At 32.7% G+C, this 20,082-nt stretch overlaps 2 protein-coding genes across 2 annotated transcripts; both read right to left on the bottom strand.

The window, feature by feature from the left end:
* Window positions 1–6,771: 6,771 nt before the first annotated feature.
* LOC107462242 (uncharacterized) lies at window positions 6,772–10,673 on the bottom strand. Its single transcript, XM_016080816.3, has 3 exons — window positions 10,290–10,673; window positions 9,748–10,190; window positions 6,772–7,373 (listed from the first exon to the last, which is right to left on the bottom strand). Exons 1-3 carry the CDS (start codon window positions 10,452–10,454, stop codon window positions 6,935–6,937), a joined length of 1,047 nt encoding a protein of 348 aa, XP_015936302.1. The 5' UTR covers window positions 10,455–10,673; the 3' UTR covers window positions 6,772–6,934.
* An 831-nt stretch (window positions 10,674–11,504) lies between these two features.
* Window positions 11,505–12,178, bottom strand: LOC107462216 (signaling peptide TAXIMIN 2). The gene is made up of 2 exons (XM_016080776.3): window positions 11,957–12,178; window positions 11,505–11,832 (listed from the first exon to the last, which is right to left on the bottom strand). Exons 1-2 carry the CDS (start codon window positions 12,073–12,075, stop codon window positions 11,709–11,711), a joined length of 243 nt encoding a protein of 80 aa, XP_015936262.1. The 5' UTR covers window positions 12,076–12,178; the 3' UTR covers window positions 11,505–11,708.
* Window positions 12,179–20,082: the final 7,904 nt, after the last annotated feature.

Raw genomic sequence — 20,082 nt, 5'->3', positions numbered from 1 at the left:
AGAAAGGGTTTTTAACGAGGCATCATAGTAGAGCCTAAGGGGAATAAGTTGTTAAAAGCCCTTAGTAGCAGTAAAAAGTACCTTTTCAAATAAATAAAGATCTTTTTCAAATATCTCTCATAAAAAATCCTTCTCGTTTATTTTCTTTTCTACGAAACGCGCCGACTTAAGCTCGACAAAACGTGAAAATCCCATGAACCGACCTAGATGGTCGTCAGGATAAAACGACGAGGTACAAGTCGGTGTAAAGAGGTTATATAAGTTGATCGTAAGAAACTCAGAAACACTCCGACTCATAAGTCGAAATGAAAACCCGAGTAGAGAAGCTCGGAAACATTTCGACCCGTAAATCGAAATGAAAAACCGAGTAGAAGAAAAACGCATCGCAAAAATAACCTAAGACATAAAAACTCAATAAACCACAAAGTTGAGTATAAAGGAATAGTGGAAAAGAGAGATCGAAAAAACCTAAGGCCAAAAGACTGTCAAGCTCATAAAGACAGACAAGCCAAAGAAAAGGTTTTTCAAGAAAAAGGTCGGAGAAATTTTCTAAAGTATCAAACAAAAACAGAAAAGCATGCACATAAAAGATAACTTAAACCCTTATCCAAAAAAGGGGTATTTATAAATATTTTTTTGTTACCCTTATCCAAAAAAGGGTTTTTTAAATATTTTTTGTTTACGGCCTTAAAAGGCCAAGAGAAATGTCAGTGTACCATTACTACCACAGATATAAAAAGAATTCAAAAAAGGGGGGACCCACAGGCCGGGCCCCCATATAGCCAACAAATTTTTTAAGTATCACCACCAGGAGTAGTAGGATCACCACGAGAATCAGGAAGAGGAGTCGGAGTGCCATCAGGACCAGGGAGAGAGGCACCTACAGGAGTTGGAAGAGAAGTCTCGGGAGTCTCGGAAGAACTCGGAGCATTGTCTGGACGGGGAGGAGACTCTATGATTCTCTGACCCCGAGTCTTCAACTCAGACTCAGATACAGGTCGGGGAGGAGACACAATGGCCCCATTAATGACAATTTTGTCAGGGTCCAAAGGAGAGAGATCCAAATCGGGAGCAAGGACGCCGACCTGCTCCTTAAAAATCCTCCAAGCCTCCTCGGCTCGCTCAGCAATAGAGTCCTCCAACTCGGCATAAGCAGTCTGAGAATTCAACAAGTCCTTCCTCACCTCCACGAGATCCTTGAACAAGCTTGAATAACTCTCCTGCGCCTTCTTCCTCAAGCCCTCCTCCATATTGCATTGGGCTTGTAACTTGCTCCCCTTCTCCCGAAGATCATCCCTCTCCTCCCTCAATTTAGCGACCTCCTCCTTCAACTCCTTCTCATGTTTCTGATATATGAGAAGCCTTTCCTCCAACTCTTCAACCCTCGAAGTTGAACCCAGAGAGCTAAGAGGAGTCTTCTCAAAAACATCAAGAAACTTGGTACACACCGCCGCCGCCCTGACACTCTCCTGAGCCAGAATAGTGAGGTGGTTCCGGACAGAAACATCATCCATACCTATACGGGTATGGGGATAGATGTGTTTCCGGACAAATGCAGGAGCATCCACCTTAGCCTCACCTTCAAAAGAAGAGGAAGACTCTAAAGTCTTACGCTTCTTCTTCTCTGGCTCAGGAGAAGGTCGAGGGGAGGGGGCGGCTGAGAAGAAGCCGAGGAGAAGGTCGGGGGGGAGGGGGTGGCTGAGAATAAGCCGAAGAGGAAATAACAATAGGCCAAGAAGGGGTCCCCAAAGTTTGAGGAGGAGGAGGAGGAAGAGAGGAGCTAGTTACCCTGGCACCGCCAGCCCTGGCGCGAGATCTTGCCCTGGCCTCCTGGACTCTCTGGTAAGATTCGCTGGAATTCTTCTTCGCCATCTCTGTAAAAGCAATTATTAGCCAAAAAATTCAGACAAGTCGGAAAAACAAGATACAAGTCGGAAACAAAGTATAAAAGACAAAGGCTACCTAATTGTGCCTGGACAAAGGACGGCGAAAAAAAGGGGTGGTGACCCTCTACGGCTTGAACTTTGAAAAAAATTTTTTGAAGTCATGGAAGGATTCATCAAAAAGGGTGAAAACTCTCTGACCTTGTATGGCTCGGAAAGACACTCATTGCTGCTTGTTATTTAACCCACTGAAGGGCTTAGTCATGTGGAAAAGATAGAAGAAAATCCTCAAAGAAGTCGGAAAGTCCAAAGCGTGACTTATAAATTGATAAATTTTCAAAAAATCCCAAGAGTTGGGGTGAAGTTGGGTAGGGGCAACACGACAGTGGCGCAAAACAGCCATTTCAAAATCAGAAAATGGAAGAAAAACACCCAAACGGGTAATCATGCTTTCATACATGTAGAAAAAATGAGGGACCTCCTCAGTATCCCTCCTAAAACAAACCCGGTCTTCCAGACCCGGGACCACCAATTCATACTTCGGCTCATCCTCCTCAGAAGTACAAATACGGTGATGAGTGCGAAGGTTGGTGATGAACTCGGCATTGACCAAGGGTTCCTCCCCCAGGACCGTAACATCAACCCACTGAGCAAGAACTTCTACAGAAGACATTTTTCCCTAGGGTATGATGAAAACCTACAAAGGAAAAAGAAAAAAGAATAAAAAACGAGAGTTCCTAAGGGGCATGAAATCTAACAACCTATGACGTCACCTTCTCCCTCTCCAAAGAAAATAAAAGGCATGCAGAAGCACTTAATAAAAGGGAAGAAAGAACCAAAATTTGCCTGAAAAGGAGTAGAGGAAGATGAAAGCCTTCAACGAAAGTATCCCACGAACAGATACGAAAGTGTTCCACGAACAGATGAAAGGGAAAAAATTTTGAAAAATCGAAGAAACGAAACAACGAAGGAAGAGGGAAGCATTTATAAGCACGTTAGGGGCATAATGGTAGAAATGGAAGCGGTCATTAATGAATGCACCGTTACCAAGGTAATTAACGCCTACGCACACCCCTAACGGACGCGACGTTTGATTAGATGTAACTGTGAAAATCAAAAATCACGAAAATTCACGTCGGTTACAAACAAATCACGTCGGTTCCCTCACAAGTCGGTTACGACCCCGAGTAGAATACTCGAACCCAAATCTTAAAGGAAATTGGGCTCGAGTAGGGGCACTGTTCATACCCTGACCCAACGATAAGGCCCAGGTACCAACAAAAGGCCCAACCCAAAAAGGTTGAGCTTCGCCTTGTACCGACCTCCTCCCTATGAAGTCGGTTCCTATCACGACTAACCCTAAAGAAGTCGGGGACGAAGATTAGCTGGCAGATAATCACTCATTCAAATGAGTAACTGCCCCTAAAATCTCTCTACCCACTTCTAGGAGCCATATCTCAACCTCCCTAAGATAAAGGAATAGTTATCCACCTTAAAAGGCGGAACTACTTCAGCGGTGGTTATTGGTTCACCATTATAAATACACTGACATTCCTCAGGTATCTCTAAGTCCCAATACTCTCTAGACCTGCTCACACTCTTGCTGACTTAGGCATTGGAGTGTCTTTGCAGGTACCACCCCCCATTCTTTCACATACACAACTCGGAAACGGCTCCCAGACGTAAACCAAGTCATAGACCACACTCCTCCAACGCTTGGGCCTCACAAACAAGCTCAATCACCGTCCGATTCTAGGTAAGCCCCGGAAAAATAATAATTTCTAATCATTAATTTTTTTACTGTTTTGTAACAATTATATATTTGTTATCACTGTTAAAGACAAAATAAATTACTACTAAAATTAATTTGGTGTAGTAAACGTTCTTGAAGCGATAAAGGTGATTATGCCAAACCCTGTCGTAGTAGGTATTCAATTTTGAGACGTCTTCATGTCATATGATTAAACAGTTGAGTTGGTGCACTGCTAAATCAATAAACATCTTATCAAAAAATTCGAAGCTATATGTGTCTATGCATAGGACTAGTAATTTTCAGGTCTATATAACCTTTGTGTTTCTTAACGTTTAAATATATGTAAAATTTATATTTAAAAGAATAGTTAAGATATTTAGCGAGTCTCTTTTTAGAATAAATTGCAAAATGAATATAAATAGTAATGTACCTAAATTATATCCGTTTCACACACAAAATAAAGATGCTCATGATGATGAATATGTTTATGCTTTACGACAAATTCTTCCAGAGTGGAGAGTGTTGAAATTTTGCAAATACTGGCGATGCACTAAATGGAGGCACATAATTAATGAATATATGAGTATTAAATTGAATAATGGGATTGACAAAATTACTCTTAGTTTCAAATGATTGTTATTGATGTATGATTAGGCATCACAAACAAATTTCCAAGGTCCAACTCTTTCTTTTTGACTCGACTTTGGTGCCCAGAAAGGCCACTATGATATTGATTATTGAAAAGTACAGCTTAGAATTTTGCATACGATTCAGATTGACGCTAGCTTCTTGGCATGTAACATGTTGCAAATCACAAATTAAATGTAGCAAACATACATCACTGTAGAATCATAGAATTAAACTAAGAGAACGACAGGTTCAATGCACATTCACATATACATTATATATGTTAATTATTGATTAGGCCTTGTTTTTATTAGGTATAAATCACACTAAGTATTTTCAACGCTCAACATAAGTGCAACTTAAATTCAATAAAAACATGAAGCTTATGCCTATTCTTTCCACGGAATCAAAAATTAAAATGAACAAATGTCTCTCAAGCAGGGATCAAGATAGAAACTTGTCATAGTCATTCTTTTATGCACTTAATAGATATATTTGATACGCCAAAAATCAAGATGTAAATAACATAATGCATTTTATAATTTTTTTAAATATGAATGTCATGAGAATGTAAATTCTTTTTTTGTACATAACAAAATAATAACATGTATTTTCTGTCATGATCCTGTTCAATATCTTTTCTATTATAGGGCTGTTTAATTAAGTTTCAAAACAATTATATTTATTTATGAAATTGCATACGGAACTGAACCATCAGTATTTAACTGATGATGTGTATATGCTACCAAACGCTACATACTCAGCACATGACTATAACAAGTAAAAGTTAATGTCCAAGAAAAAATAGTGTTTTTTTTTTGTTTTTTAATGTATTTTTTAATTTGGTAAATTAAGGACTAATTTGTCGTAGTACTGAGCTTCATTTAAGGGTTTGTTGCTGGCCAATAAATTGCTGTATGCACAAAACGGAATTTAAACTCATAACACTTATTTAAATAGACTAGTAAGATAATTACTAGAATAACACAACTTGGTTTAAAGGTATAGGGTTTGCCTAATAAAAATGAAACAATCAATTTTTTTACTTTTTGTGCTTCTTATGATATAGTATCAACACCATAAATAACACTTTTAGACCAGGTTTCTTCGTTTCTAACTTTCTATAGATATAGTTTGTTAACTTGTTATGACATTAACCCAAATAGGCCCAATTGAGAGAAGTAGACTTAATTGTGATAGAAAATACTATAAATAGGCTGATGATTGGTTCTCCAATTCACTGACAAAAAAAAAAAAGGCCAATGATTGTAATTGCTGGGTAAATGAAATGTAAAAATGATTTTATTTTAGTTTCTTTAGAGTTTAGAGTAGTTTGGCCAATTTTGCCCCAACTATCCCAATTTTGATGTAATAATTATGATTCAATTTGTTAATTACGACATTGGTAAAAGCATTATCATGTCCTTCCATTTGAATAAATTTTGAGAAAAAAAAAGTCACTAACCAAAAGAATCGAATTAAAACGGTCAGTCAAAACTGGCCGCAAAACTTATCCGATTCATGATACAAATTAATCAGCATTGAATTGGTCAAAAAATCAATCAAATAAATAGTTAATCAATTGAATTCAATTTCGATTAAACCTCTGTTAAATTTTTAAACATTTAAACTTCTAGCTCTAATTCTTCGAGTTTCATAATTGATTTTCAAAATCTTGAAAAATAGATTGTGAATATATATCTTCTAAGTTTTAGATGTTCAATTTTTCTGTTTTTTTTTTTAAAACAGAAAAATTGACATAAGTTAAAAAAAAGATTAGACTTAGATTTAATTGGGTAAAATTTTTATTTTTTAAAAAACACTTATAAAAGTTAACATTTTAAAAATGATAGCATCTGTGTTTGGTAAAAATTATAAATGGCTTTTAATAAACGTAAACAACAACAAATGTGATCACTAAAATTTTTAAAATTTAAAAATACTATAATAAACATTAGATGCTTTTAAATTTAAAATTTAAAAATACTATAACTTCTAAAATTTAGATATTTATTAATTAATATATGAAATTATATCAAACATTTTAATTTTGATAAAAACAAACCAACTTTAAAAAATTTTCTCTTAGATACTTTCAAAAACACACTTAACTTTTAAAAACTATAAATATAAACACATAAACTTTTTTATTTATCAAATACAAAATAAAAATATTTGCGTTTTTGAAAAGGGCAAATACCTCTTCGAAAAACAACTTTACCAAACCTGACCTTAATTTTCTTTCGGTGCAAAAGCCCAAAATATAATTAGTTAATGGTGTATTGGTGTAAATGAATTTTATTTGATGTTTTGTTATACTTACAGTGCAATAAAATTAAACTAACTAAATCTTCCTGCACAAATGTGGTTAATGTTCAACTGTTGATCCAAATTTGGAAGGAAAACGTTTTCTAAGTTGATGCCACATCAACTGCTAGTTGGTAGTTATAATAGAAAGCTATTCTTTTCAGCAGCTAATAAGCAATCATACAGGAAGAGGATAGCATCTAACCAAAAATTTCAATCACTATACTATGTTCCAAATTCCAGAATACATATATGATGATAACCAACCAAACCAAATTATTTCCATTTGCCTCCTCTCAAGATTGTTGTAACTAATGTACATTTTCATAAACTAAAGCCGCTGGACTGCCAAGTACGGAATGCTTCAACCAGCCAGGAGTTTCTTGATTCCAGATTTCTGGTCGGCACTGAGCCGACTTGGGAACTTGATGTTGAATTTAATCCTCAAGTTTCCTTTCTTTGACGGATCCTTTGGAAGCGGCATCCCTTCCCTTGGGACGACCTCCTCATAATCTGGATGGATGACACTGTTGATGGGTATGGTTAAGTTTCTACCATCCAACGTCGTAAGGTTTACCGTGTATCCGGTTAGAGCCTCCACGAGAGAAATCTTCTGAGTTGTGATCAGATCATTTCCTTCACGAGTGAAGACGCTGTGTGGTTTCTCATCGATAATGAAAACAAGGTCTGCAGGCGTTACATTTGGTTGTTCGTTTCCTTTCTCCGGGAAGGTGATCTTTGTTCCTTTCTTCCAACCAGGCTTGACATTAATTGTCAAGATCTCCTCCACTGGCATGGTTTTGCTGCACTCGCAAGGAAAGCAAAAAAAAAGTCATCAGTAATCAATTCAAGTCAGAAGAAATAAGATTATGAAAATTGACTCGGAACAAAAACGGAAACACAAAGTACAATATTTCATAAGATGCTCCAATATTTTCAGTAGGTAAAATAATAACTAAACGTCAGTCATATATCCATCAAAGCAATATGCCATACCAGTTAGATTGAGAGGAGATTGGGAAGGTCTCATATGTGCAATATACAAGAACAAGTCATATGAAAAACATTGTTACAACAGATAGTGCCTCGAAAACTATGAAGCATGGATACTAAAACAAACAAGGATATAGACACAACACAACACAACACGGGGAACACAAACATACAATACGAGTGTCAATGGAGTGCCGTGTCCAAAATATGTCAAACACAGATACAGCAACTTAAGGAAGTGTTTGTGCTACATGATTTAAAAATATATCCCACAAAATCTGGTTCTTAAGAGTATAGGTAATGAATATAGAAATTGTAATGCACCATGAAATTAATAATGCTTTAAACAAGTATAACATTACATGATAGCATGTTTGGTAGTTTCAATTCCAACAAAAACTATGTAATTATGTCATATTCCCTGGGAATTGAACTCCAGCACATGTTGCAAGTTCTAGATTATAAACTACTAATAGCTAGAGCTTATGCATTTCCACAACAAGAGATCATATTTCCACAACCAGATAAGCCATCTTAATTTACCATACAACGGTTAAACTACATGCAATTATACAAACCAATGTAGAAAATTTATAACACCAAAAAGACTTCAAAACTCCTAGTATGATGGCTACTGCAACCCAGGAAACAATAATACTACTATATGCAGAAACCACCAACTTGGCTCCAAGTCAAATGTTCAGAGTTAAAAAAGGGGCAGCCTGGTGCACACGCACCTGCATCCTGCACTACGCAGGATCTGGGAAAGAGCCTGCAGAAGAAGGGTGTAATGTAGGCTGCCTAAAACCCTAACCTAATAAATGCAGCAGTTGCTTATTCCACAGCTTAACAGGGAACAATGTACTGTTATTGTGGCACGTTTAAATAATTACTAGAACCTTCATTATCTTTTCTTCTCTATATTTTCTTTTTCCGATTAAAAATATGATCCGGTTTTTTGAAGTCTCTTCAACACCGGTGGTTGCTCAACATAAACTTCTTGAAGAAAACCATTTAGAAAAGCACTTTACATCAAGTGCTCGTTTGTTGTAATGGTTTATCAAGCATCCTAGAAACTTGATGATATAGTGGAAATCTCTAGCATCCTAGAAACTTGATATAGTGGAGATCTCTAACACCTTGGTAGGGGTGGAAATGGACCGAGCCAAGCCAAGCCAAGCTTCAACTTTAACGAGCCTAGTCCATGTAAATAGATGGCTCAAACCTAGGCCTGATACTTCTCATAGGCTTTATTTCAAGCTCGAGCCCAGCCTGTTTAAAGCCCAACAAGCCCACGAGCTTATTTGAAAAGCCTGTTTCGTGAATTATAACTCAAAACAATAAAATTAAAAATTCTAAATTGACATCAAATGCATTCCAAAATTTATAATTCATAATTTGTAAAGCATAATTCATTTATATATCAATCGTTAGTCACATATCATAACTATACCTACAATCCATAAACTTTTTCTTTGAACAAAAAGGCTACAATTGGTGAGGAGAACTGGATGCATGCGAAGAGTTTATTTCTAATCTTATGCAGAGTAAGTTTGAAATGTCTATGATGAGAGAATTCAACTTGGTATATTTGATGCTAAGGCTAATGAAGGAATCCTTTTAGGTTATTCATTATCTAGCAAAGTACTTTATAAACAAAGAAAGAAATGGCACATAGCAACATACACGAGACAAATTCTAGATCAATATAAGCTAGAATAAGTGTTGGGCATATTATATCCCACATTCCTAAGTCATCAAACCAAAACACATGAAAACCATAAAAAACACACCTGAGAAAACAAAAAGCCAAACAAAGGGACAAATAAATAATGAAGAGTATACAATTCAGCACTTAAAAAAGACTATCCACACAATAGATCCAACCGGCAGTATTAGTTGAACTGTATATTTTACACAAATTACTTCGTACATATCAGATACAAACAGCAGCCATAAGAGCATCTTGTTAATGAATAAATTAACCAAACAAGGAGCAAGAAAAAGCAAGTCATGCTATAAGGCCAATTAGTTTCTAATCAAAAGTAAAAACCCAACAACGAACTCAATTACTTGTGTCTACTATCGAGTACTATCATAACAAAGTAGTAACCAAGCAAACAACTAGCACAAAATGTAGCATTATAAGAATGAAAGCTACTAGAAGCAAGATCAAAAACTCACCCACTAGCATCAATAATTTCCCTGGAGATCTTCATCTTCTTAGTGGTGCCTTTATATATCTCCTCAAGGGTGCAGGGAAGCTTGTTCTCAATAGGGGGAGCCTTGCGTGGACCACCTTGACTCATGTGCACCCCTGCTCCACCACCTCCTTCACCAAAAGATGCAAACATGTCATCACCAAACATCCCATTAGGGAACCTTGATCTCATGCCACCGCCACTGCTCCTTCCCATGCCACCAAAGGGGCTTGAAAACCCAAAAAACTCAGCAAAAATGTCATCGGCGTTTCGAGGATTGAACCGAAACGACCCCGGGATGTCACTGGTGGAAAAGAAGGTGGATCCACCGCCACCAGAACCAGCATCAGGTGGTGGAACCTGACCCTTCAAACCTTCTTCCCCATATTGGTCATAGATTGCTCTCTTCTGAGGATCACTCAGCACCTACTCAGATGGAAAAAAATCATTTGGGGTTGATTGAATACAGAAAAAAATTGAGATTTTGAAATACCCATTGATAAAGAAAAAAAAACTAAAGCTTACATCATATGCTTCGGAGATTTGCTTGAACTTGGCTTCAGCTTCTTTTTTGTTGTTGGGGTTCTTGTCGGGGTGCCATTTCATGGCGAGCTTTCTGTAAGCTTTCTTGAGGTCATCTTCGGTGGCATTTCTATCAACCTGCAAGACCTTGTAATAGTCCACGCCCATGTTCGGTGGCGGTTGATGTTCTTCTCTCTTTCTCTTCTTCGGTTTGTCTTTCTCTTTCTTTCTTTCTTTCTTCTTCCTCTGTTTTTCTGCGGTGGGGGGATTCAGAGCGCTTGGTTTCCGTGTGGGTTTATGGGTATGGTGACATTTCAGGGAGGTGTTCGAAGTATGGTTCGATTGTTTGAGAATGCTGTGGAATGTTCTAGAAATCTGAAATCCACAAGTTTTACTCTTCAATTTTAATTATTTTCATTTGTTAGTTAATTATTGAAGAATTTTCACAAAATCAATTTTCATGTTTTTTTACACAGTTGTAGATATTAAATCCAAGTCAAATGTATATTATTACTTGATGGAAACGGTCGACTTTAGATAAAGTTGATAATTGCGAGCCTAAGATGAAAATTTAGTCAAATTAGTCAAATTATTTAACGATTTTCATCTATTAATTTCACGTGAATTCAGTGTTACAAAATAACTTATTGAGTAGAGTATCATTTTTGTCCCTAACATTTAAGGTAAGTCTCAAAGTTATCCATAACGTTTAAATCGTCTTATTTAAGTCCCTAACATTTCAAAATTGGTTCAATGTTGTCTTGCCGTTGTGGATCTGTTAACAAAATTGATGACGGAACAAAATTGAGACGATTTTGAAACCTTAGGTACTTAAATAGGACTAAAACGTTGGGGACAAAAACGATACATAGAAATAAATTTTAATTTTATCTTTCAATAGTATTAATTTTTTATGGTACATAATTATTTAATTATTTTTAATTATATTTTAATAAATTACTCTTATTTATATCAATTACTTTTATTCTGAATAAATTTATTTTTTAATTTTATTCTTAATCAGACTATTTTCATTTTAAATAAATTTATTTTTGATTAAAAATAAATTTTAATTTTAATTTTCTATACATAATCAAAATGTGTTAAACTTTTATGCTAAGGGTAGATATTGTAATAATTTTGAACAAGCACTTCACAGAAAAATGAGCATTTTGAGAGAGAAGAGGAGACGGAGAGCGGTCATGCATTATAAAAAGATCACAGAAAAGAAAAAGAATGATATCAAATATGAAGCAGGAAAGTCTGAAACTGCCTTCTATTACAAAACAATAAAGAATCCAATGATGAAAAGGATCAAAGTTTTAGTAATGACTACATAGTAATGAGCCTAAGTAATTAACAATAAGGAATTTGGTGAATGAATGAAGCATCAAAGAATGACTAGGAACAGCTAAACTATCACTAACAAGGAATTTGGTGAATGAACCACCTAATAATTCGAACCGGAAGCTTCACAAGACTCACTGCCAAATTGGCCAATCCGGTGCAGCAGATGCAGCATGGGCACAAACAACTCAGTATTGTTCTGCATTACATACATTCCAATCAAGAAAAACAAATTAAATAAAAACGACACATGTTTTCTGTCTTTAATTTAATTACATATATATGAATATAAAACAGAGATATTAGAAGAGAGATTTACATACCCAAGAACCCAGATAATCGCACCAAGAACAGACAAAACCAAGGCCAATAGAGCAAAGGGTAATCCGATCAAGAAACCCAATGGCCGGCATTGGCATCCATCTTCATCATAATCTCCCATCTTAATTGAATATGTGAATAAGAAGAAGAATCAGAGAAGTGGAAATTGACTTTATAGAAGGCACAAAGCGTGTTGTGTTGAATTTTTTTGGTGCACCAAAACGGGTTGATTTTTTCTAAACAAGAAGCATGATATATAATAGGCAATAGCATGACGCAGACACCGCCTATATATATAGTAACAATTTAATTGTTGTCTACGGAACATGACTGAAATGCCCTCATTCCCAAATCTTATATATTTGTCTTATTATATACCTTAAATCATATCTAATCCAATTTATGGGAAAAGATTGAAGGCTAACGATTTTAATTTATATTGATTTATATACCTTAAATTAATTTTTCATTCCATGAAATAGAAAAGCCTTTCACCGTTTTGATAAAATATAACTAATTATTGGTTAAAGGGAAAATTGATTCTCTCGCAGGTGGAAATATAACAGAAGGAGACTTTAAATCCATGAAAGTGAGTTAATCCAATTTGTTACTAATAATACTAAAGAGATAATATCTTAAAATTATTTTATTTAATTTAATATTTATAATTATATATTTATTATATTTAAATATTTAATTATTTTAACAGTAACTAAAAATTATAAAATAAAATAAGGCATAATTAATTAAGAAATATAAAATAAAATAATTTTAGACTACTTTAAATTAATTTTTTATTTTTTCATTTTTGTAATATTCGCTACACAATAACAGATAGAGAAAATTTTAACAGTAAAAACAAAATATATATAACATAATAATAATTTTTATAATAAAATTATTATGTGTATATAAAAATCAGTTATTAAATTATCTATTAACTATTATATATTTGTGTATAAATACATATATTATTTAACATATTTTAATGTATATTTTATATTTTAATATGTATTTTATACTATTGGTTCTTTTTTATCTACATATTAATTTCAAAATATCTAATTTATAAATTAAAATATAAAAATAGTAATTTAAATAATTTTTTAGGTTTTATATTTTTAAAAAATTGAATAATTTTTTTAACAATACAATTGAAATATCTCTCTTTTTATATATATCACTAAATAATTATTTAAAAATTTACTTCTTATATAATTAAAATTTAAAAGTTAACTCTGGTTGATATTCATAATTGAAAGATTTTTTTTTAATTAATGTAATTGCTGCTGAAAAAACTAAAACTAATTTTAAAATAAGATAACTAATATTTTTTTGAATTAATTTTAAAAAAATATCAATTTTATTTAAATTGAGAATAAATCATTTTAATAAATATCTAATATAAAAAATTTAAATTACCTATTAAATACTAAAAATTACCATAGTATGTGCCTATGTGGTGATAACTTTCAGTTGTTGCATGCTACTGCCACCTCTGTTTTGATATTTGAGGCTACCATTATCGAATTTGATAGTAATCATAGTATCTAGTTGGTGGAGGTTAATATTGGTAATTCGCGATGCAGTTTCCTTCTATGTTTCTCTTAATGGAACTCGTTGTTAGTTGGCCACCGTCTGCTGACATTGACTGGCTTCATTCTTAATGAGTTAGTACTTAGTACATTCAAATTCACGCGTTTCCACAATAATCATTTCGATTTCCTCATTTGCGCATGTCTCTCTTGACGGTGAAATGGTGGGTTAATACTTAATAGTGAAATTAATTTTGAAAGATTATTTTTTTAATTAAATTAATTATTAAAAAATTACAAATTTTATTTTTTAATCGTTGAATCAATACTTTTATTAATAATTAATAATATAAAATATTAATTTACATACGTAATATCTAGTATATTCAATTATTATCTATTAACGATCTATATCATCAATTATCGTTCTAAACTATTAGTTGAGTAACCAAATAACAAAAATAATTAATTTATAATATTTAAAAAATTAATTTAATTAATAAATTTTTTTAAAAAAATGATTTAAAAAATATTCATCTTTTAAAAAATAATTTGATTATTAATCCATAAAATGAATATGTTTGACTTAAATACCACCACTAATATCATCATAAACTACGTATTAGATATTTGTTAGGATTATTATTAGTATAAATCTTTAGTTTTTTAATAAATAGGATAAAATATTTTTTTTTTAAATTTGTTAAACATTTTAATTAGGACTAATAAAATAATAATGTATAATAAATATATTTAATTTGCTTGTATTAAAGATTATTCTTGTAAAATTATATCTGATTATAGTTTTTAAAAAAATTAGTAAACTCGTTGATTTGTTTTTGGTCATCAACTCGTCCATTTTTTATTTTCAACAAGTAAATAATGGGCTCACCCGACGATGATTTTCAATTTCCAATAAGTAAATCATGGTCCAAGCCTACATATATAAGAACAAAAATTAGTTGTTTTTGGTAACCACTCCTAACCCAAAGAAAGTTCTATAACTTTAAGGTGTAGTTGCTACGTGAGAAAGAGTGGGGTTCTGAGGTTTTTATGTTTGGGCTCTGGCCCTTGACCTGCTCGCAGGCCCTAACCATATATACTTTTACCCAAGACCAAAATTTTTTAAATTTTGAAAAGAATATATAATTAAATAGGTCTCTTAAAATTTTTGAGTTTGATATTTTTGTCTTCAAAAAATTTTCTTACGATGATGTTGATGTGTTTTAATTTTATAAAAATAAGATGTATAGATTATTCTGTTACACTTTTAAAAATTTATTTGTCCAAATAAAAAAGAATCTAATTAAAATAGGAACTTATATATATTTATTAACAACGAGTCTGATTAAGATATGGACTTATATGTATTACTTTTATAAAATTCAGAGATTTCAAGTTAATAAAATTTTTTTGGGGACAAAAATGTCCAACGCAAAATTTTTTGGAGACCTACTTGAATATATACTCTTTTGAATAAAAATAATCAATTCAACCAACTTAGGTTGGTTTATAGTAATTAACTTACTAGTTTATTTAAACAAATATTAGAGGTTCAATCCCATTTTGTACATGCAATAACTCATTGGTCAGCAAAAAATCTTAAACACAATGAATTAGTCCTTAGCTTTCGGGTTTGGAAATAACGCGAAAAATAAAAAAGAAATCAATTCATTTGTGTTCCTTTTTGGCTAAGGAACTAATTAATTTTTTTCAATAAGCAATCAACCATAAAATTAATGGATAAGTAAATGTTGAAAAACAAAAAAAAAATTTAAAAGAGAAGATAAATATTATTAGCTGATATTAACTTAAAATAGTTGGTTTCCACTCTTTTTTCTATTATTGCTAGTCCGAGTTCACAATAGCATTTTTTTTTTTGGTGACTGTTCACAATAGCATTTGAGCATCGTTTAACGAGGACAAGAAACAAATATATTTAAAAAGAAAAAAAAAATCAAAAGTAGAGAGCCCTCTATAATAACCAGCAAGAATACTGTGAGAAAAGAAACCCTAAGACCTAAATCATCTCATGTCTTTTCTCTTTGAGATGACCAAAGTCAATAGAAAATATTTGCAAAATAGTTACCTTGTTACTTTAAGTTAGTCATTGCGTCTGAACTTTGAGCAACATAAAGATAGTGCAACTAGCACTAATCATGATTTAAATTTCAGCTTAGAGTTAATTGATCACCAGTTCACCACAATTTATTTGGAAAAATTATGCTACCAGCAAAACGCCCTAATTAATAAGCTTTATATATATGGAATGATATTTAGCCTATATATATATATATAGTTCACATGTTTTTTTGTCTAAATAGTTTCTTGTGAATGATCAGCGATCAAGAGGGAATAATCCCTGGAAAATTGTGACCCGTCTCATGTTTGTGGCCCACAACAAAATTAACAACGACATTTGGCTATATACATAAATAAACCGTAAACGGTGATGGCGCCAACTATGTCGTTGTTCTTAGCTTGGCACACACGAGACATATACGGATATATATTATGTATATATGTAGATGTAGACGTATATTATGCATACAAACAAGTCTGCAATATACGGATCTAAAGTGCAAACAAAATACTTGCCACCACAAAATTTACTCAGAATACTTACACGCACCAAAGACAAAATGTTCATCTCCACATATACATGTTGATGCTTCTGGGCCAGATCTTAAAATATCATTTCCAAATTCAATTCCCAAGTGACCCACTTATTTTATATATAGATCCAATATGCCGCGCGCCTCTGCCTCCTTCCATCCATCGTTTTCAAATAATTGTTACTCCTTATAATTATATCTTATACCTACATATATATCCAATTCATCCGTATAACAATGTATCTCTCAAGATTTGAATCTACCTTCAATTATTATTTCGTTCCCTGGTAAAATTCACAAATCTCAACTAATTAATTTGTACGTACATGCATTATAATAAGAGAAATAGAAAGATACAAAGGTAGCAATGAAAATTTCACCAACCTCGTTTAGTTTCTTTCAACCACATATAATTTGGGGGGTTTCTATTCATTATTCACTACTAAGTGCTTTTTAAACTAGGACTATCTAGGATGTTATTATGTTATAGTAGTTGGAGAGTAGAAAATGAAAAATTTTAGGACTATGATTCATCTTTTTAATTATTTTTTAAATTTCTAAAAGAAAGTTTCGAAGTTTTTATTTTTTATATTTTCAAAAGATAATATACATAAGCTGAGTGTTGGGCGGAGATGAAGATGTTGAGATAGATGAGTGGTCATATGCGATTGGATAAAATAATGAACGGAAACATAAGAGAGAGAATTGAAGTAGCACCCATTGTGAAAAAGATGGTTGAATTGCGATTCAGTTTGTTTGGACATGTGAGAAGAAGACCGATAGAACATCCTCAGGAGAGTGGATGAGATGGAAAATGGACAAGGGGCGAAAGGCAGAGGAAGATCTAAAAAAAAATCATTCATGAGGTGGTCAAACGAGATCTACATGTAAACGGTCTCTCTATAGACATGATACATGATAGAGCACAATAACGTCGTTTGATTCATGTAGTCGATTCCATTTAGTAGGATAAGACTTTATTGTTATTGTTGTTGTATTTTCAAAAGATAATAAATTTAAATTTTTATCTTTTTAAATATTGGAAAAATAATTAATTGAGATGATGAATTAGAATTTTCAATCATTGGTCGTAGAAATATAGCATGTATGTGGCCATCGCAGAAATATCACTTGTTCATTGAAATAAATAATAAAGTTGAGAAGGGGAAAATTGAGGCTCATCAATGATGCCTTATTGCCTTTAATAATAAATTTCCTAAACGAAAGGAAAAGTTGTTTGTGTTATTACTTAAGACAAGAGTATATTAGAGCGAGATATAATCATGATTAACTATATTTACTTCTTCTTATATTATTATAAATTTTTAAAAGAATTAATTTTATGACGTCATATTAAATTTTTTATTGACTTTTAAAAAATAATTATGTTAACTGTATATTAAAAATAAGTTATTTATATAAAATATATATTAAAATATAAAATATATGTTAAAAATAAGTTAAACAATATATGTATTTATATATAAATACATAGTGACATATTTAATAATTAATTTTTGGTGTGCACGTAATATTTTTTAAAAAATGGTTAAGTATGATTTGGTTTTTAAAGTATATGCCGAAAATTTTTTTTGTCTCTAACTTTTTTGCATACAAAATCGTTCTTAAGATTTAACTTAATTTTAAAACCGTCGTTCGAACCAAAATAATTTCTCCTTTTTCACCAAAATTTCAGTCTCCATTCTTCTTTTTCTTCTTCTCGAGCAGCATCTCTTCTTCCTTTACTTTTATTTCGTTACAGTACCAACAACAACAACAATAAAATTAAAAAACAAAACTAATGTAATAAACATAAAAAATAAAATTAGAAATACAAAATTCAAAGAATTGATTTTGTTTTCTCAAATATACAAAAAAAATTAGATAAAAAACACAATAACAATGAGATCAAAAAAATAAAATCAGAATCACAAGACCAACAAAATCAAAATCAGAAGTATATAAATAATAAAATTAGAATCAGAAACAGAAAATCAAATCAAAAACAAAAAAATTAGAAGCAGAAACAACCTAGAGCATATATTAATAAGAAACCCACCTCAAAAGGAGCAAATCCAGTTTCACCATTCAAGTTAAATGTTGAAATTCCAGTCAACAATCTCAACAGAAGCTGAATAGCACATGATAAGAAGCTAACAATGCGAGAACATAATTATAGCAATTAGAACGCAAGGAAAATCTGAGTCTTTGTGTTTGTAGCAATAAGCCAAATTCTATAGAAGCAAAGTCCCATAAGAATAAAATTGGAGGTTGAAATTACAAGAGTATTGATTGCACATGGTGTATAGGAACCAAAGGCGCTATCAACTGCTTTGGCCCAAACACTGTTTGATTCTGGCTTGCAGTACCAAACGAATGGTTTTATGAGTGGTTCTACCAGAAACACAGACGGCAGCAGCGGCAGTGGCGAAACGCGACGGCGATGAAGCACTCTTGGCTTCTTTCTCTCCATGATCGTGCGTTTTCTCTCTCTCTTCACGAGCTCTTCGATAGTAACAAGGCGTGGCGGCAAGACTCGTATCTCCTCTCTCCTTCAGGAGCTCTTTCTTTCTTTGGTTCTGATTTTCGACGGTGATGGCGACTTCAAGTCTCGTCAGCGCCGTCCCCCCTTTCCTTTTTTTCTTTTTCCTTCCCTTTCTCTCCTCTTTTTTCTTCCTTCCCCCTCGTGATTCCCTTTTCCCTCCCCGTTCTCTTTCTTTTCTTTTTTTATTTATAATTTATTTGGTTAGAGAGAAATTGGTAGTAAAAATTAAATTTTAGTAAAAATGACGATTTTAAAACTAAGTTTAACTTTAGGGATAATTTTATATGCAAAAAAAAATGTTAGGGACAAAAAAGAATTTTGACTTATACTTTAATGATCAAAATCGTACTTAACTCTTTAAAAAATTAAGCGTAAAGTATATTAGAATGAACAAAAATGGCAAGTATACATGTATAAATGACCTGGGATGATGAGGCCAGTGACAATGAGTGTTTAAGATTGGATGAGTAACTGATAGAAAACAAAAGGACCTGGGATTTAACAAGGGAGTTAGGAGTATTGCTATATAATGAAGAAGATGACATTATGGTCATTCTCCAACAACAGAATGAAAAAATTGTTCAAAAAAAAAATTGGCAAAATAAAAGGCAAAAGTTAGACGAAACAGACCCAAAATCCATAAAAAAGTGTGCAATAATTTTTTAAAATGATTTTAGTTCTTAGAATGTTAGGGCGTTGAGGGGTGACGAAAAGTTGAGGATGATAAAGGACCTGAAGAGAAAATATGATTGAACATGTTAGGTTTGGTGGAGATTAAAAGGCAGATAGTGACTAGGTTTGATATTTTAAAAATTTGGGAGAATGGTTGCGCGGAATGAGACCATGTTGAGTCTGATGGTGCATCTGGTGGGTTATTGTTAATATGGGATGTTGAATTTTTTAAAATAAGAAATGTTATAAAGGCGAGAGATGGTTGTGTTTTGAAGGAATATTCTTAAAGAATAATTTTAATTGTGCTTTTATTTTGGTTTATGGTGCACATGTTAGAGATGAGAAGCTTGTTGTGTGAAAAGAGTTGAGTTACATAACTCGTTTATGTCAGGTTTCTTGCTATTTTATGGTGGACTTTAATGAAATTGTACAGGTGGAAGAAAGATGAGGCACTGATAGCTTATCCTTGTTGGTGGAAGATTTCAAGAATTGGATACATGATATGGGTTTGGTAGACTTGCCGATTACTGATCGCAAGTTTACCTGGTTTAAAGGTCGATCTTGTAGTCGTATTGATAGAATTCTGGTCAGTTTAGAATGACTTGAAAATGACAAAGAGATAATTATTAGTGTTCTTGCATTTTAATTTAGGTTTGTTCTGTCTGTTGTCTTCTTATGCTTTATTTTATGTGTTGAACTTCTTTTAAAAAAAACATGTATAATTATTTTTAATGTATATTTTATATTTTAATATATATTTT

The sequence above is a fragment of the Arachis duranensis genome, chromosome 8, assembly GCF_000817695.3.
Source record: "Arachis duranensis cultivar V14167 chromosome 8, aradu.V14167.gnm2.J7QH, whole genome shotgun sequence".
Lineage (NCBI taxonomy): Eukaryota > Viridiplantae > Streptophyta > Magnoliopsida > Fabales > Fabaceae > Arachis > Arachis duranensis.
Note: the sequence above shows the minus strand (reverse complement) of the source record. Positions and strands in the feature narration are given on the sequence as shown.

Coding starts and splice junctions, on each gene's coding strand:
- LOC107462242 (XM_016080816.3), bottom strand. CDS start 10,454: ATGGGCGTGGACTATTACAAGGTCTTGCAGGTTGATAGAAATGCCACC. Junction 10,191..10,289: donor AAATCTCCGAAGCATATGAT/GTAAGCTTTAGT, acceptor CCATCTGAGTAG/GTGCTGAGTGATCCTCAGAA. Junction 7,374..9,747: donor GAAATTATTGATGCTAGTGG/GTGAGTTTTTGA, acceptor TTGCGAGTGCAG/CAAAACCATGCCAGTGGAGG.
- LOC107462216 (XM_016080776.3), bottom strand. CDS start 12,075: ATGGGAGATTATGATGAAGATGGATGCCAATGCCGGCCATTGGGTTTC. Junction 11,833..11,956: donor GCGATTATCTGGGTTCTTGG/GTATGTAAATCT, acceptor TATGTAATGCAG/AACAATACTGAGTTGTTTGT.